This window comes from Siphateles boraxobius, unplaced genomic scaffold, assembly GCF_051911475.1.
Source record: "Siphateles boraxobius isolate OS27281-9 unplaced genomic scaffold, OSU_SipBor_1 62, whole genome shotgun sequence".
Taxonomy (NCBI): domain Eukaryota; kingdom Metazoa; phylum Chordata; class Actinopteri; order Cypriniformes; family Leuciscidae; genus Siphateles; species Siphateles boraxobius.
In genome coordinates, this window is record NW_027509189.1 from 265001 (window position 1) to 292274 (window position 27274).

Genomic DNA, 27274 nt, shown 5'->3' on the forward strand with positions numbered 1-27274 from the left:
TGATAAACGGTCATGTCGGATATTAGCGTATAGCGTTGTAAGCATGCAGGTGTGTGTTGTGTAAAGTAGCACACTTTTTCTTTTGTTTGTTATTTTATTTTTGGTCCTCTGGCACCTTTTTATTCTATTACTTTAATTAGGCCTACTTTGTATTTTTACGTTGAAGATTATGTCTCATTGTATTGATCTGGTTCATGGTAGCTATTAATTAAAAATAATAATAATAATAATAATATAAAAACTGTCATGTCTAGTTGTAGACCTACAGCAGACTCTATTATTACCGCATTAGAATAAGATTTCAGACAGGCCAGGTTGAGGTTTATGAATGTTATATACTGTATGTTTGGTATTAATGATACATGGATATTGTTTTTAATATGCAGTTCGACTCCCAAACTCAGATGAGGATGCTCTATCTGACTCCATCTGTGCTGGGATGGGGAATATTACACCAAAGCTGTGATTAATATGACAGTGAGATGAACACACTGACCTGTTTGTTATTTTGGTATTATTAATGTGTCAATATTTTGAATTAGCCTTTATTTTTTATATTTTAAATTTAATTTAAGTTTTAATAATTATGTTATGTGTTTTGATCTTTTTTATTATATATATATATTCAATTTATTTTTATTTCGGTTTTAGTAATTTTTGTTTTCTTAAGTTAAAGTTTTTCCATCTAATAATTCTATTTCATTTTATTTCAGCTTTACTTAAATTAACAAAAACTATTTTTAATAGTTATATTTAACAATAACATCGCTGCAATTTACAAGAATGACAACTACAATATGTAAATATATTTAACCATTTTGCAATTAGCATAACATATTTTGTATGACGTGATTTGATTACATCATTCCTCATGGGATATTTTGTAAAGTAAATGAATATTCTTCAGTCCAGTTCAGTCTCTCTACATTACGATCTGTAACATCTTCGAGATGTTGAATTCTCCTTTAGCTCTGATGAGGATGTTAAAGTGCGACTCACTCACTTCCTGATGTCGGTCTAGAGAACTGAGATTCAGGGAAAGAGCTCTCGAATGCCGGGTCACATGACCAACTCTCAGGAGAACCGGGTCACATGACCAACTCTCAGGAGAACCGGGTCACATGACCAACTCTATCTATCTATTATTCTATCTATCTCTATCATTCTATCATTCTGTCTATCTCTATTTCTATCTATCATTCTATCTGTCTGTCATTCTTTCTATCTATATCTATCTATCTATCTATCTATCTATCTATCTATCTATCTATCTATCTATCTATCTATCTATCATTCTGTCTATCTCTCTATCATTCTATCTATCTATCTGTCAGTCTATCATTCTATCTGTCTGTCATTCTTTCTATCTATATCTATCTATCTATCTATCTATCTATCTATCTATCTATCTATCTATCTATCTATCTATCTATCTATCTATCTATCTATCATTCTATCAATCATTCTGTCTATCTCTCTATCATTCTATCATTCTGTCTATCTCTATTTCTATCTATCATTCTATCTGTCTGTCATTCTTTCTATCTATCTATCTATCTATCTATCTATCTATCTATCTATCTATCTATCTATCTATCTATCTATCTATCTATCTATCATTCTGTCTATCTCTCTATCATTCTATCTATCTATCTGTCAGTCTATCATTCTATCTATCATTCTCTCTATCTATCATTCTGTCTATCTCTCTATCTATCTATCTATCTATCTATCTATCTATCTATCTATCTATCTATCTATCTATCTATCTATCTATCTATCTATCTGTCAGTCTATCTATCTATCTATCTATCTATCATTCTATCTGTCTGTCATTCTATCTATCTATCTATCTATCTATCTATCTATCTATCTATCTATCTATCTATCTATCTATCTATCTATCTATCTATCTATCTATCTATCTATCTATCTATCTATCTATCTATCTCTCTGTCTGTCATTCTATCTATCATTCTGTCTATCCCTCTATCATTCTATCTATCTATCTGTCAGTCTATCTATCATTCTATCTATCTCTCTGTCTATCATTCTATCTATCTATCTGTCAGTCTATCTATCATTCTATCTATCTCTCTATCTATCATTCTATCTATCATTCTGTCTATCTCTCTATCATTCTATGTATCTATCTGTCAGTCTATCTATCATTCTATCTATCTCTCTGTCTGTCATTCTATCTATCTATCTATCTATCTATCTATCTATCTATCTATCTATCTATCTATCTATCTATCTATCTATCTATCTATCTATCTATCTGTCTCTCTGTCTATCATTCTATCTATCATTCTGTCTATCTATCTGTCTCTCTGTCTATCATTCTATCTATCATTCTGTCTATCTCTCTATCATTCTATCTATCTGTCAGTCTATCTATCTATCATTCTCTCTATCTATCATTCTGTCTATCTCTCTATCTATCATTCTATCTATCTATCTATCTATCTATCTATCTATCTATCTATCTATCTATCTATCTATCTATCTATCTATCTATCTATCTGTCAGTCTATCTATCATTCTGTCTCTCTCTATCTATCTATCTGTCAGTCTATCTGTCAGTCTATCTATCATTCTATCTATCATTCTATCTATCATTCTATCTATCATTCTATCTATCTATATGTAATGGCAGTCGCACCTATTTGCGTTTAATTCTTCTGTACCACATTTTGAAGTCAGTCAAATTGTAACCAGTATTTGAAACACAAGCAAACCACGATCTTCTTTTTAAATGTTTACTTCAAAAACATAAAACAAAAACTGTTACATAGACACGGTATGCACGGTCAAAAAACTGTGTTGCTTCCAACGTCTCTAACTTCAAAACTAAATACATCCAATCGCTTGCATTATGACGTAGTGCGATCTGACTGGAAGCTCAAAATAATTAAATATAATCAGATCTAAACATTACTAAATATGCATTTTAAACCAAAAAATAAATAAAATAATAATTCTTATAAATTTTCCTGAAATATTTTCTTTTTATTTTTACTAAATTATTATTTCAGATGAACTAATCCCTATATGGCTCTTACATTACCCGGCCCATAATTGGTTAGGCAGGTTAGGCAATTGGTTAGCAATTATAAATTTAAACACTGAGCGCCAAACAGTTTCTAAATGTCCATAAACTATCAACTTGTTTCTTTTTTCTTCTCTCTTCTGACATCTTCGTACTGTTCCATTGGAATCTGGCAACGTTTCAACAACTTTTCCCATGAGCCAGGAGTTCTGTGGGGAAGAACTATCCACTAGTAACACAACATCTCCTGTCATGAGGTTTCTTATTGGCTTTAGCCATTTCTGGCGTTCCTGAAGAAGTGGAAGGTATTCACGCGTCCATCTAGTCCAAAATAAATCCACAAGATATTGAACTTGCTTCCATCTCTTTCTTGTGTACATGTCATTTTTGCTGAAAATCCCTGAAGGCATGTTGGGTTGAGATTTCAACAGCAGTAAATGATTGGGTGTTAGAGGTTCTACATCATTCACATCATCTGAAACAGTTGTAAGTGGCCTACCGTTGATGATGCTTTCGACCTCACACATTATTGTCAGAGGACAATCATCGTTCACTTGCTCTTTCAGAAGAGAGTTAAGGATTCTTCGCACAGTCCAAATTTGTCTTTCCCAAATCCCGCCTTGGTGCGAAGCAGCTGGGCTATTGAATATCCACTTTATTCCCTTTGGTTGCAAGGCCTTTTCAATCTTGTCATTATCAAGCCGTTGAATGGCTTCTCTCAACTCTCTTTCAGCGGCCACAAAATTTGTGCCGTTGTCAGAACGCATGATGGTAACTTGACCTCTCCTGCACACAAAGCGACGAATTGCATTAATGCAGGAGTCTGTGTCAAGGCTATCTGCAACTTCGATGTGCACCGCTCTGAGTGTGAGACAAGTGAACATCACGCCGTACCTTTTGACTGTATTCCGGCCCCGCTTGACATCAAACGGCCCGAAGAAATCAACACCAGTATTTGTGAAAGGAGGCTTATCTGGCAAGAGCCTATCTTCAGGCAGGTTTTCCATCTTTTGTTCACCAACCTTTCCATTAATCCTGCGGCACACTGTACATTTGTTGATTATCTTTCGCACTGCAGAATTGGCTTGTGAGATCCAGTACCTGCATCTCAGCTGTGCCAAGACATAACTGCGTCCGCAGTGTCCTGTTCTTTGGTGTATATCTCTCAAAATCAATGTAGCAACTCTGCTGTGCTTTGTAATAATTGCTGGATGTTTAGCATTTTCTGGCATGGCAGACTTGTTGAGTCTTCCGCCAACCCTTAACGTGCCATCTTGAAGAATCGGATCCAATTTAAACAACTGACTGCTGCGACTAAGCTGTTTACCTTTCTCCAGTACTTTGATTTCTTCTCCAAACTGCTGTCTTTGACTGAATTTGATTATTTCCGATTCTGCGACAACCAGATCATCCAAAGTAAGTGATTTATTTTCTGTTGCTTTGATTTTCTTCATTTGTCTTTCTAATTTCGATCTTGCCTTTTCAGGGTCCTTTTCAGTTTCCCTGATCTTTCTTGATACTTCCTTTCTTTCCTCTTTCAGTTTCCACAGATCTTCTTTCACCTTTAAAATCCAAGCCACTGATCTTTTTAGTTTATGCCAGTCTGAGTAATAGCTGATCAGTTTGTCGATTGGTTCCATGTTTTCTTCAACTTTGATCATCTCATCAACATTTAAGATGACTAACATCTTCAATCCATCTTTTCCAAACTTCAGCGTGTTTTCCGCCAATGTTCTCGTCCCACCCGTATTGTTCTTTACAAAGATCTTTTAGCAAGGGTTTAGCAGGCAAGATGACCGAAGCCAGAAAGCCAAGGGGGTCGTAGATGGAATTCACAACTGATAAAATGCCTCTTCTGGTCATCGGCTTGTCTTGCAGCTTCATACTATAGGTGAAAGTATCAGTTTATGTGTCCCACTGTACACCGAGGGTCCTCTCAACTGGCAAAGCGTCATGTCTTAGATCCAGGTCTTTCACTTCACTGGCTCTATGTACTTCAGGGATTGACATTAACACCTTCCTGCTATTGCTCATCCACTTTGTTAAAGTGAATCCTCCTCTGGCACACAGGGTACGAAGATCTTTAGCCAAGGTCACTGCATCTTCTTCTTTAGCTGCACTCTTCAGACAGTCATCTACGTAGAAGTTGCGCAGAACTGTCTGGACAGCTTCTGGAGATACATCAGCCTTGTGATCTTCAGCAGTTCTTTTTAGTGCATATGAGGCAACACTCGGTGAAGACGTGGCTCCGAAGAGGTGCACAGTCATTCGTAATTCCTCCATAGGCTCGTTCAACTTGCCATTGGGCCACCAAAGAAAACGCAGTAAGTCTGCATCACGCTCCAGCACCTTGACCTGATAAAACATCGACTCGATGTCCGCCATTATAGCTACTGGCTCCTCACGAAATCTTAAAAGCACACGAACTAACGTGTTGGTCAAATCAGGTCCTTGAAGCAGTTCGCTATTCAGAGACCTATCCTGAAACGAAGCTGTGCAGTCAAAGACCACCCGCAGCTTTTGTTTCTTCGGGTGATACACCCCATGATGTGGTATGTAAAACAGCCTGTTGTCGTCACGGTTCAGCTGATGAACTGGAACCTGGACAGCGTAACCATCTTCGATGATGGTCTCCATGAAGCTCTTGTACTCTTCAAAAAATTCTGGATTCTTCTTGAACTTTCTAAGCAAACTGGCTATGCACTGTTCCGCCACACAACGGTTATTTGGCATTTGGAGCTTCTCATTCCTTAGTGGCAGTCCAATGCTGTAATGCCCGTTCTCAAAAATTGTGGTTTTCTGCACAGACTGCAAAAACTGTTTGTCTTCACAAGACATCTCCTCTTGATCATCGTAGTTACGCTCTGAAAAATCAGTGTTTATACTGTTGGACCAGTAGCTTCTCAATCTCCATCACAGAAATTCTGTTTTCTGAAAATGTAGGCATTTCATTCATTGCATCATTCAGTTCCTTTCTTACAGGCCCATTCACAACCCAGCCAATAGCAGTCTGCACAGCATAAGGGCCTCCATCCTCAGCATTAATAACATGCCATGGTTCCATTGCTCTTGAACAGTTAGCTCCAATAAGCAGGCCTACATCAGCTTCTATCTCTGGCAAGTGTACTTCATTGAGATAAGGCCACTTCTGGATATCTGACCTTTTAGGTATGTTCTCAACGTGAACAGGTATGTTGCTATGAGTAAACACCTTAGTTAGGTCAATGAACTTGGTGTCTTCCAGCCCACACACTTCCAGGTCTGATATGACTAAACTGTTCGTGAGCTTCTGTTCTTCAGGTTTGTCTTGACCCATGTTGCTAAGAAGTATTCGTGTCGGTTTCCCTTTAATGTTTAGTTTCCTTTGCAGGTCTTCTGTGCAGAACGTTGCTGTGCTTCCCGGGTCCAGAAAGGCATATGTTTCAACACACTTGTCACTCTTTTTCGATTTTATCTTCACCGGTACTATTGACAGCACACATTCTGCTTCTCCAGCCCCCGTGAGGCTACAGGACTCTTGCAAAATAGAAACTTGAGCACAAGATACTTCACTTCCATGACGACCATCTTTCTTTTCAGGTGAGACAGAACCTTCTTCTTTTATTATGTGCAGAATGTCTGGATGCTTTAAAGCACATTCTTTACACTCAATTCTTCTTTTGCAAAATTTGCTAAGATGACCCGGAACTAAGCATCCAAAACACAAGCCTTTCAGTTTTAAGAAATCCACACGCTCCTTATGTGTTTGGTGTTTGATTTTGCTGCATGAGGCAAGGGTATGTGATTGCTGGCAGTACAAACACGGCTTCTCAAAGGCACTCACAGTTTTAATTGAATTTGTTGGCTTAACATGTGTTTCTTGAGGCCCTTTGCTTTCGGTGAAAACATTTGTTGCGAAACTGCTTCCACGAACCTCTCTGTTTCCATGATGCTTTTCTTTTTGGTCAATCTTTCCACTTGAGAATGGACGGCTGTCTGAGAGATTACCAAAGAGGGGATCCATCGCTATTCTAGATTGGCGGTCTATGTAGCTCACCAAATCAGCAAACTTTGCTCTCCTGCCTCTTCGCTCTTTTATGTCATAAGCTTCAGCACGCCAACGTTCCTTCAGTTTGTACGGTATCTTAGACACCACTGTCCGTAAGTTGGTAGGGTTGTCCATCTCCTCTAAGAATTCGATGTCTTCCATAGTATTGCGACATCCAATCAAAAACATTGCATAAGCGCTCAATGCTTTCCCATCATCAGACTACACTTGAGGCCATTTGAGTGCTTTGTCAATGTATACGCTGGCAATCCGTAATTCATCCCCATAGTGCTTATGAAGTTGTCGTTTCGCTTCACAGTAGCCTTTGTTAGGCGTCATATGAGCACAGCTGCGAACAAGCTCTTGAGGTTCACCGGACGTAAATTGTTCCAAGTACAACTTTTCTTGATCATTGCTGGTTTTCTGATCTATTGCGTGCTCAAACACTCTCATGAAAGATTTGTATTGTAGCGCATCACCCTTAAACACAGGAATATCCTTTGTTGGTAGATGAGACAGCTGCTGTTGTTTTACAAGGAGCTCAGTGATTGCATTCTGTTTTTGCATAACCGCTATTATGTCATCACCTCTGTTAGGTTGAGCATTAGGCACATTGAAGACCGGTTGAGATTGTTGTTGTATTTGGGAGTGCTGTGTTTGTGGTTGAACATGAGTGTTCGTATTAGCTTGTTGTGGAAGCATAATACTTTCCTTCAGGTGTCCACCTCGTGGCTTTTGCACTGCCGCGTAGCTACTTAAACCATCTTCAGATCTTTCATATTTTTTAAGCACGCTTAATTTTGCTTTACTCTCGGCTAACGCAGTTTCCAGCTCTAACTCTTCTTTTTCAGCTTTGATTCTAGCTGCTTCAAACTCAAGCTGCTGCATTTTCTTTAGCACTGCAGCACGTTCGAGCAGGGCTGCATGTTCCGCTTCCTGTCTAGCTCTTGCTGACGACACTCGTGACACAGCTGAGGTGCGACTTACTTTTGATCCACGTGAGCTGGCATGTGTGACATCACTGACCCCTACTTGTGAAACACTGTCATTTGGTTTAACAGTTTCTTGCAGATAATCAACAACATTTTCTTCCTGCAGCACCGTTTCCACTGGCAGTATGGGTTCATGCTCAGCTGCAATCCAATTTTTTGTAGTTTTCATAAATCCTCTAATTACTGCCATTTTAGGTTCAAACCAGATCTCTTGATCAGCTCTTTTTTCATCTTCAATCAAAAGATTTGCAACTTCGTTTTTGAGACGGTTAAACTCATTTAGTGACGTTGCAAAATCATTTTCCATCATATTTTTCACCCTTGGTAAATTTTGAACATCACTCATCATTGTTTCTAACTCTATTCTTTTGCTTGTCAGAGTTCCTAATGTTCTTCTTCTCAGTGCAATGCATCTCTGCAATCTCTCTTCTAATGCCTTCTCTGTCAGCTTATGTGACCTTCCCTGTTCCATTGTATCTTCGATACATCTATGTTCATCTTCCTCAGCCATCTTACAAATAACAGAGTTAATGCTCTAGTTGTATGCAAACGTTTCAAGCACTTTCTTCAATGGTCATTTTTTTAATAAACCGAGTGCAAAACAACTTCTTAAAGATCGCTATAACTCCACATTGACTGAATCAGAGCTTGCTATAAGCATACGTTTTGCAGGGAGAAATTGACCTACTCTTTTTCTCTTCCAAACTCACTCATATATCTTCGTGCGTCCGCCCGTATCACCTCTTTTGAAGAAAAAAGTACCCACTTCAGCACTCAGCGTCACTTCTCTGTTCACAGACAGGCCAACGAGGAAAGCCCGACAAACGGAGAAACTGCCGCCTGATGTCGCTCCTTCACGGGTCTCAGTAGCTGACTGGCCCAATCCTTTGGCTTGATTGCGGCGCTAAAGTCCCATCCGCTTCCTCATCCAACAACAAGCTAGACACGTCCTCCCCTTTATCCAGCTTCGCTTCGTATTAGCGAGTTTTTTGACTATTGTAATGGCAGTGGCACCTATTTGCGTTTAATTCTTCTGTACCACCTTTTGAAGTCAGTCAAATTGTAACCAGTATTTGAAACACGAGCAAACCACGATCTTCTTTTTAAATGTTTACTTCAAAAACATAAAACAAAAACTGTTACATAGACACTGTATGCACGGTCAACTGTGTTGCTTCCAACGTCTCTGACTTCAAAACTAAATACATCCAATCGCTTGCGTTATGACGTAGTGCGATCTGACTGGAAGCTCAATCTATCTGTCATTCTATCTATCATTCTATCTATCTATTATTCTATCTCTATCATTCTATCTATCTGTGTCTCTATTAATCTATCATTCTATCTATCTTTCTCTCTATCACTATATCTATCCCACTGTCATTCTATCCATCTATCTATCTATCTATCTATCTGTCTGTCTGTCTGTCTGTCTGTCTGTCTGTCTGTCTGTCTCATTTCGTCAACAACAACCTGAAATAACATTTAAACAATGATTGGCAAAAACCCTAACCATAAACTACCCATAACTTGAGTGGTTAATGTGTGTTTTTTAACCTTGAACCTGACGGATCTGATTAGTTGTGAGAAATGTTGTTCCTTGAATCCAGTCACGTTCGGAACATAAAAAGCAGCATTTCCAGCAACAGGAATGAGACGTCACAAATGTCCCTGACGAAAGATGTCTCCTCTCAGGACAGGCTGTGAACTCTATGAATCCCATTAGATCCTCATTAACTAATGAGGATGCAGAAATCAGTTTCTGTGGAAACCCTGTTGTGATGTGGGCGATCATCAGATGTTCACGAGTCTCGTGCTCTTTCACTCACGCTGTGACTCTTCTGAGATGATGCAGTTGTGCAATCAAGAAGCGTTTAGGAGCTCGAAAAGCGTTGTTTGATGAAGACCTGATGAAGGTTGTAGATTTAAACCTAAAGGTGCCATAGAATGCTTTGATACAATATTTTAAATAGTTCTCTGATATCTACATAGAAAGTATGTGCCTTAGGTAAGGGCAAAGTTTTACATGTCCATTTACAACCCTAGGATTTGTCTCTGGAATGAAATGGGCTGTTATTACCTTATTTGGAAGGATAATGAATAGTGATGTTGAGCTGTGCTCTGATTGGCTGTTTCACAGATTTGTATGCAGGACTGTTCACAGACTGATTGGTCCCCAGCTCAATCTGCTTTCAATCACATCATTCTCTATAGACTTTATGCGCCATAGAAACCAGGGCGCCACCATCTTTAGAAAATTGTCTTTGAACTTCCGTTTTTGCGGTCGCTCTGTATATTTCTATGGCATTGCTGTCCAGGAGTAATCAGCTTTTGAAGTGGTTTTACTTAATGTAAAGTTAACAAAAGTTATCATGAGGATTGTGATGTTTAAAGCAGATGTCTTAAATGTGAGTAGACCGGGAAGATTTTAAAACGAGTCGCTCATTCATAAATAGGCGGGATCGCTGTGAAAATACAGACCGGAAGACAAAAGACAACGAGCGCAGCGCTGAAAAGGGGCGGGGCTACATAAGGTCTATATGGCACAGCTGATTGGTTCGTGCTGTATCAATAGCCAATGAGGTCGCAGCTCAACCTTCAAATACTTGGTTAAGCTTTTGCTGTATCAGTTGAAGCATACTTTCAGAAACCCTCCACCTTCCCCAGCTCCACCTGTATAGATCTGCTCCAGGTAATTCATGTAGGGCTGCAACAACTAATCGATAAAATCGATTATAATCGATTATGAAAATCGTTGTCAACGAATGTCATTATCGATTAGTTGGTCTGCTTACGTCACGGGGAGCGTTTACTGGTACGCACACACACGCAAGGTCTCTCTCCCTCAGGCGCTCTGCCGAGCGCGCGCGCTACACGGTTTGGAGCAGTCTCTTCTGTCTCGCATGCGCGCTCTTGCTTGCGCGCTCTAGATTTCGGGAGTTTGAACTAATTCGCGGGCATCAGGGAGCCGCAATCAATATGCGGGAGACTCCTGGGACTTCCGGGATCTTGGGATGTCTGTATTTTGTTTCGAGCATCAGGTTGCGCAATCAGTTCGCTCGCAACGTAAGTGATGGATTAAAATAGCGCTACCGCAGAAATAGGTCAAATTAAAACGGTGTTTACAAAGCGAAGCACTAAATATAAAGGCAGTTAATAACAGCAGCAGTAAAATATTGTTTTTTAGTCACTGTACTCAGTGGTTTTCAGCGAATGCTTGTGCACTAATGCATAATTTCTCCTGTCCTTTACTCAAGCCTGTTAGCTTGCTGGGTAACGTTACCTCCATTCCGTTCTCTTTTTATAGCATTTGTCTACTAAGTTTTAATTGTTTTTCAAACGCGATCTACTGCGGCTCTACGTTCACACAATTGTTTTCAGTCTTTCTATATTTATTTAATCAATTTATCCTTATATTATTCTTTTATATATTATATATAATATATATTATATTCTTTATCCTTATATTCCTTATATATAATTAATTTTAAATAAAAATTAAATGAATTATATATTTTAGATGTTTTTAGTTTGTTTTTAGTTCAGATATTCACATCTGAACAACATGTCTGTGTAAATTTGTTTTAACAAAAATTGTGTTAAAACATAATATGTTGGATATCATTTTTTTAACAATAATCATGTTTGTCAACTTGCCATCAGCAATTATCATTAAAAACAATGCAAATATTGATATTAGTAAAACTCAATGTGTGGCTTTTGCACTTTTTAAAGTACACTTTTACACATAAATACCCTGATTTACGGTTCCCTTTCGAGGGAACTCGCGATGCGTCACTTGACGCTTTGGGAACGCCCCCAGCGTGCATGCGTCTGAGCATCAATGTCAACTAGTCCAATGGAAAGAATGAGCGTCACGGGCGGGTGACGTCATGACCAGGAAGGGATAAAGGCTCACCCGGTGAAACGCGGCATTAGCTTCTGTGTCTCAGCAAGCGATCTGTGTCATTTTGTCTCTGTCTATTTACTGTTGTCTGTTGCGGAAAAGGATGGAAACTAAGCAAGTGTACAAACTGTGTGTTTCTCCCTGCCCGCGTTATTTAACGGGTGGGGACACACACGAGCTTTGTGTCGTTTGTTTGGGAGTGGAGCATGCGGTCTCAGCCTTCGAGGGGGCTGAGTGCCAGCACTGTGAGATGTTACCGCTTCGCATGCTCCGCTCTCGCCTGTCACTCTTTGATAAAGTGAGTGGGCAGGCTCGCGATCCACAGGGATCAGGACCCGCGTCTGCTGAGGCGGCGCGGAGAATGCATTCCTGGGGATCGCAAAAGGATCTTTCGGAGGGGTTGGAGACGGGTCCGAGGGCTCTTTCTCCTTCCTTACCCGAGAGATCCAGTGCTCTCTCCCCGGTGTCGGAAGCACGCTCTGCGGTTTCTTTCGCCCGGGGAGAGAGCCCTCCACTACTTTGTTGCTCTTCCTCCGAGGAGGTTGATGTGATGAGTGTGGAGAGTGTAAGCACACACATGGGGGAAAGGGATTCACAATTTATTTCCCCAGCATATGATGAGCTGGTGGATGTTATGTCGCGGGCTGTAGAGAAATTAAATATTGAATGGCCATCTGAGAATAAGGGCGCTCGTCCTAAAAGCAAATTAGATGAGCGCTTTTTATCTTCAACCACATTATCTCCACCACGAGGGCTTCCATTTTTTCCCGATTTACACAATGAGATTTCAAAATCGTGGAATAAACCATACTCATCACGTCTTTTCAGCCCTCATGTTAACACTTATTCGAGAATAAGAGGGCTGAAAGAGTATGGTTATGAGGCGATGCCCCAGGCGGAAGAGAATTTAGCCAGTTATCTTTCCCCTGGTCCCGCATCGTCTCTGAAAGCCTCGGCTTTGCCCACTAGACCGCTTAAAGCCACTTCGGTGTTAGTGGGCAAAGCTTATACGGCAGCAGGTCAAGCTGGAGCATGTCTGCATACTATGGCAGTGCTCCAGGCTTATCAAGCTGACCTGCTGGGGGATCTGGATAGTAGTGAGGGAGTCAGTCATGACGAGATTCGTGAACTTCGTCGGGCTACCGATCTTTCTCTCAGGGCTACTAAGGAGACCGCCAGAGCAATTGGGCGGTCTATGGCAGCCTTGGTAGCTACTGAGAGACATTTATGGTTGAATCTGTCTGAAATCAAAGAAAAAGATCGAGCTTTTTTATTAGATGCTCCGCTTGAACCTTCTGGTCTCTTCGGCGACGCAGTCCACGCGGTCGTCGAGAGATTTCAGGAGTCAAAAAAACAAGCGGACGTTTTTAAAAAGTTTATCCCTCGCCGGGTCCAGCCCCCTGGGGCTGCTGGGCGTGAGCAGCCCCAGCCGTCAAGCTCATCATATCGTGTGCATCAGAAAGAGAGTGTTGCGTCTCGTGCACCTCCACGTAGAGACTGGAGACAGACGCAACCCTCTCAACCGAAGTCTTCTAAGTCGAAGCCGGATCTGAGGACCGTTCTTCAGGCGAAGAAGACTTCGGTTCAAAAAAAAAAAAAAGGTCCTGATGTTCACGCATCAGGCCTGTGAGGACAGCCCCGACCGAAGTGGAGCGGTGTACACCTCATTTTACGGTGCCCGTTCCATTTCGGGGTCCTCACGAGACCGTTCTGCCAACCCTGCCACCCTCGGTGCTTCAGGGCGCAGCGGTCTCCAGCGAGTCGCTGATGCTATGCTGCGGCACAGCATCGGTTTCGCGCCCTCTGAGGGGGGCCTTAGAGCGGCCAGTTCAGGTAGTTCCTGCCATTATGTTTCAGGCTCCGGAATTGGCTGTCTCGATAACACCAGAGACCAGCCTCGAGAGGCTGGTTCCCTTAGTAAATTTTCTGGCAGCGTGGAAGCTTCTGCCGAATATTTCTCATTGGGTCCTGCAGATTGTAGAGAAAGGATACAGAATCCAGTTTGGTTCTCGTCCTCCTCGTTACAACGGGGTGCTGCCCACAGTGGTGCATCCCGAGCAGGCTCTGGTAATGGAGCAAGAGGTAAAGGCCCTGTTAGCAAAGGAAGCTATAGAACAGGTGTACTCACCCGACAGAGAGTCGGGTTTTTACAGCCGTTATTTCATTGTTCCAAAAAAGGATGGGGGGTTGCGTCCCATTTTAGATCTTCGTCTGTTGAATCGTTCAGTACAGAAACTCAAGTTCAAGATGCTGACACTCAAACAGATCGCGACTCAAATCAGATCCGAGGACTGGTTTGTCACGATAGATCTGAAGGACGCCTACTTCCATATCTCCATCCTCCCTCAGCACAGGAAGTTCCTAAGGTTTTCTTTCGGGGGCAAAGAATACCAATATCGGGTTCTTCCTTTCGGTCTAGCTTTATCACCCCGCACGTTCACGAAATGCGTGGATGCAGCTCTAGCCCCTCTCAGGCTTCAGGGCATACGTATTCTGAACTACATCGACGACTGGCTGGTTCTGGCGGAATCAGAGCAGTCGGCGGTTCGGCACCGAGGTGTCGTTCTCGCTCATATGCAGATGTTGGGGTTGAGGCTCAACGCCAAGAAGAGTGTTCTTTCTCCAGTACAGAGAACCACTTTCCTTGGTGTGGTATGGGATTCAGTGACGATGCGGGCCACTCTATCGCCCGTTCGTGTAGCTGCTATCCTGACAGCCACCAAAGAGCTAAAGCTAGGCCAGTCACGCACTGTGAAACAGTTCGAGAGACTGTTGGGTCTCTTGGCGGCAGCGTCCAACGTGATTCCTTTTGGCCTGCTGTACATGAGACCTTTACAGTGGTGGCTAAGGACCAGAGGGTTCTCCCCGAGGGGAAACCCACTTCGTATGATCAAGGTCACGCGGCGGTGCCTTCGTGCCTTAATTATATGGAGGAAACATTGGTTCTTAACCCAGGGTCCGGTATTGGGAGCTCTTTGCCATCGTGTTACGATCTCGACAGATGCTTCCCTCACCGGCTGGGGAGCGGTAATGGAAGGCCGCTCGGTTCAGGGTCTGTGGAAAAGTCATCATCTTTCGTGGCACATCAATTGCCTGGAGATGATGGCTGTCTTCAATGCGTTGAGACAGTTTCTCCCAGACCTGAGGGGCCATCATGTGCTTGTACGAACAGACAACACATCAGTGGTCTCTTATCTGAACCGTCAGGGGGGTCTGCGGTCGCGTCCGCTCTGCAAACTGGCGCACCAGATCCTCCTGTGGTCTCTGGGGAAGGTACTCTCCCTGAGGGCAGTGTATATTCCTGGGGACCAGAATGTGGGGGCAGACATCCTGTCGAGGCAGGAGCTGAGGCCAGGGGACTGGAGACTCCACCCCGAGGCGGTGGAGAAAATTTGGGAGTTTTACGGCCAAGCAGAGGTGGATCTGTTTGCGTCTCAGCACACGACGCACTGTCCACTTTGGTTCTCCCTTACTCACCCAGCCCCCCTGGGGCTGGATGCTATGGTGCAGACGTGGCCGAGGCTACGTCTGTACGCATTTCCCCCTGTTGCTCTGCTCCCAGGAGTTCTGGAACGAGTCCGCCAGTACGGAATAAGCCTACTGCTTGTAGCACCACGCTGGCCGAGTCGGATCTGGTTTGCGGACCTGATCCATCTCTTAGACGGTCCTCCCTTGGAGATCCCGATCAGGAGAGACCTTCTGTCTCAGGCCGGGGGCACAATATTTCACCCTCGGCCAGAGATTTGGAACCTGTGGGTTTGGCCTCTGAGGGGGCCCAACTCATAGAGAGTGGTCTCTCAGCTGAGGCTGCTGAGACCATCCTAAGCTCCAGAGCTCCAGCTACTAGGAAACTATATGCGCTGAAATGGAAAGTTTTTTCTGTATGGTGTCACCGACATCAGTGGGATCCGGTTAACTGTTCTGTGAACACAGTACTCGAGTTCTTGCAGGAGCGCTTTACGTCAGGTTTATGTCCTTCCACACTTAAGGTTTACGTGGCGGCCATTGCGGCTTACCACGCCCTGGTTGGGGGTACATCGTTGGGTCGAGACCCCCTGATTACACGTTTCCTTCGTGGCACACTGAGGCTGAGGCCTGCAACTCGCACTAGGGTGCCAGCTTGGGATTTGGCATTAGTACTAGAAGGCCTGTCTAGGGCTCCATTCGAGCCCTTAGATTCGGTTTCAGAGAAATTTCTTACCCTTAAGACTATCTTTCTGCTAGCTATTTCGTCCCTTAAGAGAGTTGGAGACCTTCAGGCCCTTTCGGTTTCCCCCACTTGCCTTGAGTTTGCACCGGGGATGGTCAAGGCATTCTTATATCCAAAACAGGGATACGTCCCTAAGGTGCCGACCTTGATTCCGAGGCCTATCGTGCTGCAGGCTTTCTGTCCTCCTCCTTTTACATCTGCGGACCAGGAAAGGCTGAACCTCTTGTGTCCAGTGCGAGCACTGGATACTTATGTTCATCGGACATCTTCTATGAGGAAGTCCGACCAGTTATTTATTTGCTTTGGATCACCTAAGAAGGGTCTTCCTGCTTCTAAACAGACGGTTAGCAAGTGGATAGTCGAGGCTATTTCACTTGCATACGAGTACTCTGACCATCCGTGTCCCTTGGTGGTCAGAGCTCACTCAACGAGGGGTATGGCGGCCTCTAAAGCCTTGTTATTTGGGGTTTCCCTCCAAGACGTTTGTGATGCGGCAGGCTGGTCCTCACCGCTCACATTCGTCAGGTTTTACAGTTTGGACCTGGATGCTGCCCCAGGTTCTCAGGTGCTTAGTGCTTAGTTCCAACAGACTGACACTCAGGTACTTGGAATTCTGGCGTTTTGGGTATTCTCGTTCCCAAAGCGTCAAGTGACGCATCGCGAGTTCCCTCGAAAGGGAACGTCTCAGGTTACTACTGTAACCATAGTTCCCTGAGAAAGGGAACGAGACGATGCGTCACCCTGCCATACTTCCTGCTTCCCTGTGATCGGCTTGCTTCGACTTTTTGAAGCTAATGCCGCGTTTCACCGGGTGAGCCTTTATCCCTTCCTGGTCATGACGTCACCCGCCCGTGACGCTCATTCTTTCCATTGGACTAGTTGACATTGATGCTCAGACGCATGCACGCTGGGGGCGTTCCCAAAGCGTCAAGTGACGCATCGTCTCGTTCCCTTTCTCAGGGAACTATGGTTACAGTAGTAACCTGAGACGTTTTATTTAGTTATAATAAAAAAAAAATCTAATTTAATTTCTATCCGATTAATCGATTAATCGAAAAAATAATCGTCCGATTAATCGATTATCAAAATAATCGTTAGTTGCAGCCCTAAATTCATGTATGCTATATTGTACAGCAGCAGCATGTCGTATACTTGCTCATAGCAGCGCGTCGTGTGTGTATTGGCAGTAGCAAATAACACAAATAACAAACAGCAGCATCAGCATAGCAGGTCGATTCTGTGCTAATAATTATCTATCCATTACCAGGCCAGATGTCATGACCAGGCCCACACGGAATACGCGCCCGCAGGCTTCCGCAGAAACCTCCGCAGATTTCCGCAGATTGTAGTAGTGTCCGACCATCATTGACAAGTACAACTTGCGCGTGTGCGATTGTGAAACTGAACGCGGAGGAATTAAGGAAACGTCACTTGTCTGCAAAAATCACAGCACAGGACAGAGCAAAATAATTTGCGAAAATTTTTTATGAGAATGGGGGAGTTATGTTTTGTAAAGACTGTCAACACTATGTTGATTACCTGAGGTGACAGACGGCACTGGAGCATCTCAAATCCGCTCGCCATAAGAACAGAAAGGGAAAATGAGCGCCGCAGGTTCGTGTACTATACATACTCAAGTACGCGCTCATCTCCAGCATTTCATCGTCAGATACACTCAGAAACCCGTCAAAATAAAAGTTCTATTTGCATTTGTATTGTGAACCTCCAATAAAAGTTAAGTGAATATTTTGTAATGTTTTCATTTCTAATACTCAAAGATCTTTTTAACAAATTTAAAATAATTCCACAGATTTTTTCCAAAAATGCCAAAAAAAAAATGCTAAAAAATATATATATATACAATTATTAAAACCATTCCGCATAATTCCGCAGATTTTTCCAAAAATTCAGCACAGAAATCACAAAAATAGTCCGCAGATTGCGTGTGGCCCTGGTCATGACAGAACTTCACACTTATCCACATTATCTACTTAGGGCGAGCACCCGTCCCGCTTTGCGTTGCACCGCACAGCATTTTCACCCCTTGTCCCGCACGTCACATATTGAGAAAATGTCCCACATTTTTATGAGTCTGTTGGTTTTTAATTATCATATTAAGAAAACATCTATTCTTTTTGCGGGTTAGTTTTTCACCTGTATTTAACAGCGCTTCATCAGAAGTACAAATACAACAGCCGTTTTTAAAATCATATCCAATGGGTGAAAGGAGTAAACACGGTCACTCGGCTGTGACGCTGTCAATCAAAATGAGGAGCGGTGATTCGTTCCGTGTGTTTCTGTCAGAAAACAAATGGATAATTCGGTAAATTAAAATTTAACAGAATTTATCAGCTTGTTGCCTGCTGTGATTGTTTTAATTCACATTCTTTCTAAAAATATGAAAGTTTTTGGTTTATTGAAAGTTTTTGAAGAATAGAAACCGTTTTTCAAATAGAAACGTCGTCTCGTGGTTTAGGACAAAAACTTTGATTAACATGGAAAAGACGCCTTTATCGCGTGTAGTGAGGCTTTGTCTACACTAGGGTTGGGTGTCGTTTGAATTTTTTACGATTAAGATTCCTATTTCGATTCTGCTTATCAATTCCGATTCTTATCGATTACTGTAACATTGAAAAGACTCCTTTTATCACGGCGTCGCGTCACGTTATTAAAGAATTAGTTCACTTTTAAAAAAACTTTTGCTCATAATTTACTCACCCCCATGTCATCCAAGATGTCTTTCTTCAGTCGAAAAAAGAAATGAAGGTTTTTGATGAAAACATTCCAGGATTTTACTCCATATAATGGACTTCAACAGGACCCAAACGGTCCAAGGTCCAAATGACAGTTTCAGTGCAGCTTCAAAGGGCTTTAAACGACACCAGACGATGAATAATATCTAGCGAAACGATCGCTCATTTCAAAAATAAATAAAAAAGTTAAAGTTTTATAAGCACAAATGCTCGCCTTGCTCTGTTCTGTGATGCACGTTCGTGACTCTCCTGTTCGAACTCGTTCATCAAAATGAACAAATCTTTTTTCCGAGTCATTTCGTTCATTCAACGAACGAAATGACTCGGAAAAAAGATTCATTAATTTTTCATTGTTCTTTTTTCCGAGTCATTTCGTTCATTCAACGAACGAGAAATGAACGAAATGACTCGAAAAAAGATTTGTTCATTTTTATGAACGAGTTCAAACAGGAGAGTCACGAACGTGCATCACAGAACAGAGCAAGGCGAGCATTTGTGCTTATAAATAAAACTTAAAGTTTTTTATTTATTTTTTAAATGAGCGATCGTTTCGCTAGATAAGACCCTTATTCATCGTCTGGTATCGTTTAAAGCCCTTTGAAGCTGCGCTGAAACTGTCATTTGGACCTTGGACCGTTTGGGTCCTGTTGAAGTCCATTATATGGAGAAAAATCCTGGAATGTTTTCATCAAAAACCTTAATTTCTTTTCGACTGAAGAAAGAAAGACATCTTGGATGACAAGTTTTTTTTAAAAGTTTTTTAAAAAGTGAACTAATCCTTTAATGGGGAAACTGCAGCTGTGATGATCTTCTGTGTCTCCACAGGGTGATCAATGCAGGTAAAAGTGCCCTAAACGAGGACCAGGCGTGTTGTGAGGTGGTGGAGCTCAGGAAGAGACCCGCAGACCCGTCCAGCCCCAGTTACACTCCCACCAGGAGACGCTCCTCTCTGCCCAGCGCTGACATACTGGAGACCATCGACAGCACGGTGAGGAGGTTCACATCTCTACTGGGAGAAGGGCTTTCCACAGATAATGAGAGATGCTCATTATCTCATGGACAAGGTTGTCGGATGGAAACGTGCTCAAATGTGTGTGTTTGAACTGCTGCAGAATTTTTCATATACACCACCGTTCAAAAGTTTGGGGTCAATACGATTTTTAGTGTTTTTTTAAGGAAATTAATAATTTTCTTCAGAAAGGGCGAATTAAATTGAGCAAAAGTGACAGTAAAGACATTTATAATAATGCAAAATGCTTTTCTCTTGAACTTTCAAAGAATCCTGAAAAAAGTGAATCACGGTTTGCACAAAATATGAAGCAGCACAACTGTTTTCAACTGTGATAATAATCATAAATGTTTCTTGAGCATCAAATCATCATATTATGTTGATTTCTGAAGGATCATGTGACACTGAAGACTGGAGTAATGATGCTGAAAATACAGCTTTGATCACAGGAATAAATTACACTTCACTATTAGGGTTCTGCCGATGGACGGTGATGGCTGACCGACATCACGATGGTGAGCCACCATCGCGATGCCACGCCCCCTGTCAGACCGGCCCAGTCTCACGACAGTTCGTGTTCGTCTGTACACAAGTGGTTGGGGACCTGGCTCGCGAGCCACACCTGGTCTCTCACCCTTTACAGTCAAACACTGCGGAAAAGCCAGCCGCCACCTCGAAATGAGCGGTCAAACTAGCCGCCCCTATATTTCGCGGTGCGCGTATACACTAGCTATTACGGTAAGACCGTCAGACCGTCATCTGGATTGAAAACAATTGATCTTCCGGACGAAGGCTATTTCACATTAATTTATTCTTTCTTTCTGTCTTTCTGTATATAATTATCTATCTATCTGTCTGTCTGTCTGTCTGTCTGTCTGTATCTGTTTATAATTATCTATCTATCTATCCATCCTAAAATAATAATATACTGTTGTGTCTATACATTCAGAAAATCACTAAAAAAAAATTCCTAGTTTACACTGCCCAATTTCACCTCAGATGGAGAGTACACCTTCTCACCGTGTCACCTGCACAGTTTCAGGAAATTCTGATGTTGTTTTACAAAATAAGAGCCCTCCAAATTTCATAAATAAGCTGTTGTGACTATATATTTAGAAAATCATTTAAAAAAAAATCCTAGTTTACACTGCCCAATTTCACCTCAGATGGAGAGTACACCTCACCATGTCACCTGCACAGTTTCAGGACATTCTGATGTTGTATTACAAAATAAGAGCCCTACAAAATTCATAAATATGCTGTTTTGGCTTTACATTCAGAAAATCACAACAAAAAAAAAATTCCTAGTTTACACTGCCCAATTTCACCTCAGATGGAGAGTACACCTTCTCACCGTGTCACCTGCACAGTTTCAGGAAATTCTGATGTTGTTTTACAAAATAAGAGCCCTCCAAATTTCATAAATAAGCTGTTGTGTCTATACATTTAGAAAATCATTTTAAAAAAATATCCTAGTTTACACTGCCCAATTTCACCTCAGATGGAGAGTACACCTTCTCACCGTGTCACCTGCACAGTTTCAGGAAATTCTGATGTTGTATTACAAAATAAGAGCCCTCCAAATTTCATAAATAAGCTGTTGTGTCTATACATTTAGAAAATCATTTTAAAAAAATATCCTAGTTTACACTGCCCAATTTCACCTCAGATGGAGAGTACACCTTCTCACCGTGTCACCTGCACAGTTTCAGGACATCTTTATCTGTCTTTTCCGGTGGATTGTGATTTTATGTACAGCGCTTTGAGAAGCTGCTTTTAAAGGCGCTCTATAAAATAAAGTTTATTATTATTATTATTAAGCCTATATAAAACAGAGTCGAGATAGCCGTACCCCCCGAAACTCACGGTATAATTCGAACACTAGGTCTATAAACAATGCTGAATAATCACAGAATGATTCGATTTTTTGTTCCAGCAGGAGGTGAAGGAGCTGGACTTCCACTACTGGGGTTTGTTTGACGGTCACGGCGGTCCTGGAGCTGCTGTTTTCGCAGCCAAGTTTCTCCACCTGCACATCGAGGAGCAGCTCCAGGAGGTTCTGGAGATCCTGCAGAACCCGTCACTCCAGCCGCCCACGTGTTTAGGCGAGGAGAACCCCGTACACCACCCTCCCCAGCTCCACCTGTCTGCCGGAGGCTCCCAGCGAGGCCTGTCCCGGGCCGCCTCGCTCAGGGGGGCCGCAGGGGCCCCGGGGTCCCCGAACACCACGGCGCCGCGCTTCTTCATGGAGAAGAAGATCAAGCAGGAGAGTCTGGTGGTGGGAGCCATAGAAAACGCCTTCAAGGAAATGGTGAGTGGTTTTGGGATCAGGAATCTGAATCTCACTCGGCCACTAGATGGCAGGCTGAGATCTTGTATGAATGATGCATTAATGTAAATGAGCTGAACTTAAAGAATCCTGAGCAAAATGATCATGGTTTCCAGAATAATGTTTTCAACAGTGATAATTATCATGTTTCTTGAGCATCAAAACATCATATTATTCTGATTTCTGAAGGATCATGTGACACTGAAGACTGGAGTAATGATGCTGGAAATTCAGCTTTAATCACAGGAATAAATTACATTTGAACATATTCACATAGAAAACAGCTGTTTTACATTGTAAAGTTTTGCATTGATTTGAAATAGCTTTGGGTTGAGTTGTCCGTGTGTGTGTGTGTGTGTGTGATCTCAGGACGCTCACATCGCTCGAGAGAGGCTGGTTTACTCCATCTCTGGAGGATGTACTGCGCTAGTGGTGATGTATTTACTCGGAAAACTGTACGTAGCCAATGCTGGCGACAGCAGGTGAGACTGAATATTACCAAACCACATCATTTCATAAAGCATATTTCATATACTCTTATTTAAGAGAGCTTATGTCTAGCCTGAAGGTATAGTAATTACTATAAATGAATAATAATTTCAATAATACATACACTATAGTTTAAAAGTTTGGGGTCAGTAAGATTTGTAATTAATACTTATTCAGTAAAAATCCATTAAATTGATTAAAAGTGACATTTATAATGTTACAAAAGATTCTATTTTTAAATAAACGCTGTTCTATTGGACTTTCTATTCATTCAAGAATCCTGTGATTGGATGTAAATCCCAAATGGTTTCCACAAAAATATGAACTGTTAATAATATAAATATTGTATTCACTCAGACAGGCCTCTTTTAATATTTTACTATATTTCATGAATATGCATTTTAGTCTTTGTAATTAGACGAAAGAATTCCTCCTCCACATTAAGTTGATGTAATTCTAACTTTATATTGATTTTTCTCTCTGGTCAGTTGTAGTTTGATGAAAAATAAAATGTATCACAGTTTACACATAAATAGTAAGCTTTTTCAACATTGATAATAATCATAAGTGTTTCTTGAGCATTAAATCATCATATTAGAATGATTTCTGAAGGATCATGTGACACTGAAGACTGGAGTTGTGAAAAAAATTATATTTAACATGTATTGAGTCATTCCACGAAACCGGTACGATTTGGACTTTTTACGAATATGTATTACTTTTCTAAATACCCCACAACATTAATGAAAATTTATCTTCCAAAAAAACATATTTTCCCACCTCAGGCATTAAATACTTATTATTATTATTATTATTATTGGTATTTATTTTAAGATATGGGCACTATTAGTCTTCAACCCCGTTATGGACACTATGGGAGCTCTCTGAATATGATTATAAAATATATTTGTAATGAAATCAACATTTTTCCTATTAATCAGATGTCCCTCACACTAATTCAATAATTGCAAATGTAAAATGTACATATAATTTGACACTTATGCTATATTAAAGCCTGAAATGGGCACTTTTTGTGACCGCAACCTCAGCATTTTTGATCAAAGATGTGGCTTAACTTCAGAATCTGAACTAAAATCAGTATTCTTATGATTGTTTCAAAACATTTCAACACACATTCAATTATTTTTCGTAAACGTAAAAAATAATTACTAAAAATGTAGGTGTGATGGGGTTATAATATAATATCATAAATTGTAATAATATTTCACTGTTTTTACTGTATTTTTAATTAGATAAATTCAGCCTTGGTGAGCAGAAGAGACTTCTTTCAAAAACATTAAAAACTCTTAGTGTATGTTTAAATGGAATGGAAAGGAAAATAAATGTTGATTTTATTTTGCTTTGTTTTTAGCAGCATTTTCATTATCTGTTCTATGTTACTCTTTTCTTCTCTGGTAGATTCCACACAATTTTGATTTGTGCAAATATATCAATTCTATTCTGCTATGTGATGTTCTGTTAAACAGAGTAGAATAGAACAGAGCAGAATAGAACTGATTCCGTGTGTTGTGAGGTAAGCGTGATTGTGTTGTGTGTTTCAGGGCTCTGATCATCCGGTCAGGAGAGATCATTCCCATGTCCAGCTCCTTCACTCCAGAATCGGAGCGTCAGAGACTTCAGTTCCTGGTGAGAGAAATCTGGATTTCCCAGAGATCCGGTTTATTCAGTAATCCAAATGTTTATTCCTCAGTTGTGTCAGAATGTGGCCTTGGGAAATGTGTTTTTCTGCACTCTGATGTTTGTTTGAATTTGATCAAGGACAAGATCCTAGATTATGGAGCATGTTTACGGTTTCCCGCAGGAAAACTCCACTGTTTTTCATTTTGTCCCGTTCTCTCCCAGGCTCACCTGCAGCCGTCACTGCTGGGAAACGACTTCACCAACCTGGAGTTTCCTAGAAGGGTCACGAAAAAAGAGGTTGGGAAGAGAATGCTGTACCGAGACTTCACGATGAACGGATGGTGAGCTTGAATATTGACAACAATGAATATTATCCTGCTCTAGAACCGCACACTTAAGGCGATTGCACACTGAGTCCAAAATATTTGTATGCGTTTTTTCGTATTCGTGATTCTGTGGCTCTGAATTGTCAAAACACCATTCAAACTGCTTGCTACGGATGCGAAAAATGCAGAAAATAGAACCCGATCCAAATTTTTTTATGACGGACGAAAGTTTCGAAGGCAGTGTGCAAGCGTGATTGACATAACGTGAGGTTGTTTTACTTGCGAAAATTTCAGATGCGAATTTCGGACTCAGTGTGCAATGGGCTTAGGCCGCGTGTCCACCAAAGCGTTTTTAGCCAGCTGAGAACGCCTAGCTATGGGCACTTGATAGCGTTTTGGCAGCGCAGCATTTTTTTTTTTTCAGTTGAGACACTTTGCTTGTTATGATGCGGAATACCCGCGAAAGTGTTACTAGTATCTCATTTCACACATATTTTGTTATCGATTCTATATTAAAATGTCGATACAATGTAACGTATTTTCTCTGGCTCTTGTTTTAAATTATTTTGTTCCGTTATTATGCTTGTTGTTGTCTTCTGTTGATGTTGAACAAGCAGAATGTGGCGGTTGGTCAGTGTGATATTAGTCCCGCCCCTCCTCCACTGTGATTGGACGGTTGGGTAAAAAGTGACAGTGATGAGCGCTGCGTTTTACCCAAAGTTTAACATTCTTCAACTCTCGGCGACCAGTAAAAAACGATCAGCGTCTCGCGGCGCTCCCATTGAAAACAATTGGAAAAATACACCAGCTGCATGAAAAACTGCTGTGGTGGACACACTGACTTAGGAAGAGACCGTTTGAATGACACGTAAAGCAACCAATCATTCTGATTTCATGCCTTTATCATATCACAATAATAGACCAGAAACCTCAAATAATAAAAAAAGAATAAGCAAATAATTACTATATATGTATCTATTTGAATGGATAGTTCTCCTAAAAATTATATTAATGTCATTCCAAACCCAAATGACTTAGAAATTTAGATTTAGAAACAAGCACATTATTCAAAATATTCAATCAATGGAGAGAATGAATCATAACATAATGAACATAATAAATGCACCATAACCGTTATCAATATGACTCTTGCACAATATTCCAAGTCTGCTTCATTGATTCTGTTATTTTTCTGTTTATTCCTTGGAACAAACTGTCCTATATAATGTTTGATATAGATTACCGATTTTATTATATGTCAAGTCTCTTCTGCTCACAAAGGCTGCATTTATTTGATCAAAAATACAGTAAAAATGGTGCAATATTATTACAATTCAAAATAGCTGTTTTCTATGTGAATATATGTTAAAATGTAATTTATATTGTGTGATCAAAGCTGAATTTTCAGCATCAATACTCCAGTCTTCAGTGTCACATGATCCTTCAGAAATCACTCTAATATGATGATTTTATGCTCAAGAAACATTTATGATTATTATCAGTGTTATGAATATAATGTTTCAAACAACACAAAAAAATCCTGACCGTAGTGTACATGCGGCTGCTCAACACTGACGTTGATGATTTAATAACCATTCAATGTTTTCGTATCAGTATTCACTGTCCGTAGCTGAAACTCTCTGCTTTCAGTGAAGTCTCTTGAGTTTGAGTTTTCTCTCTGATGTGTGTTGTGTTGCTTTGTTCAGGGCGTACAAAACAGTTCAGGAAGAAGATCTGAAGTTTCCACTCATATACGGAGAAGGAAAAAAGGTAAGATGGCGGTTAGACGTATTCCTGCTTCACAGAGGTCATACAGGGGTCATCTTAGAGTTAAGTACGACTTTAGTTGCTCTCGTCTTTCTACATTCTTAGAAAAAAAGGTTCAATAGGGTTCTATATAGAACTCTAGGGTTCTTGACTCAATTCTAAAGAACACTTTATGCCAAAAAGGTTCTATATAAGGAGAAACGTCTTCAATTATTGCATAATACTTTCATGTTTTAGGGCATATTTCATTTTTCTCTAGTGATAAAATATGTTTATGAGCTGTTTAATTCATAACATTTGAAAATTAATTTAAAGAATGAATTAGTTCAAACTAGTCTAACACTAATTCATACACACTGGATGATTTTCAAATTCAACATCCAGCGGATACAATTCATTTGTACATGTTTGTTGAAACGTTTAGAAAAAGTACAAAAATACTTTGAATTGTGTTTTGCATTTGTATATATAAATTTTTTGAGCTATTTGCAAATGGCATTTTGTGAATATGAATTAGGTTGAGTTGCTTGCAAATACGTATATACATTTGTTTTCTCCGATTGTGAATTGGTTTACACATTAGAGATTAGAGATTAATTTCAGTTCTGTCTCTTTAAGAAAGAGTTAAAAGGTGAACTCAATGACCTTACAAGGATCTTTCCAGCTTAATCTTTGGCCATATTTGGAGATTGAACGATCATATCAGAGAAGTTGAGGAAGGGAATAAAAGATCAAGGCCAGCAGAAGAAATCTTCAGTCGTGTCGTGAGATT

The 27274-nt window shown here is 40.8% G+C and overlaps 1 protein-coding gene across 2 annotated transcripts in view; it reads left to right on the forward strand.

Moving 5' to 3' along the window:
• ppm1h (protein phosphatase, Mg2+/Mn2+ dependent, 1H) overlaps positions 1-27274 on the forward strand; it is a 40911-nt gene that overhangs the window by 579 nt on the left and 13058 nt on the right. Inside the window, exons 2-7 of one of the 2 annotated variants that reach the window (XM_077209756.1) lie at positions 19767-19929; positions 21887-22261; positions 22649-22761; positions 24331-24415; positions 24632-24750; positions 26442-26505. In XM_077209756.1, coding sequence (XP_077065871.1) covers positions 19767-19929; positions 21887-22261; positions 22649-22761; positions 24331-24415; positions 24632-24750; positions 26442-26505 — 919 coding nt within the window. The remainder of the gene's footprint in view (positions 1-19766; positions 19930-21886; positions 22262-22648; positions 22762-24330; positions 24416-24631; positions 24751-26441; positions 26506-27274) is intronic. The other variant, XM_077209757.1, reaches the window with a different exon arrangement.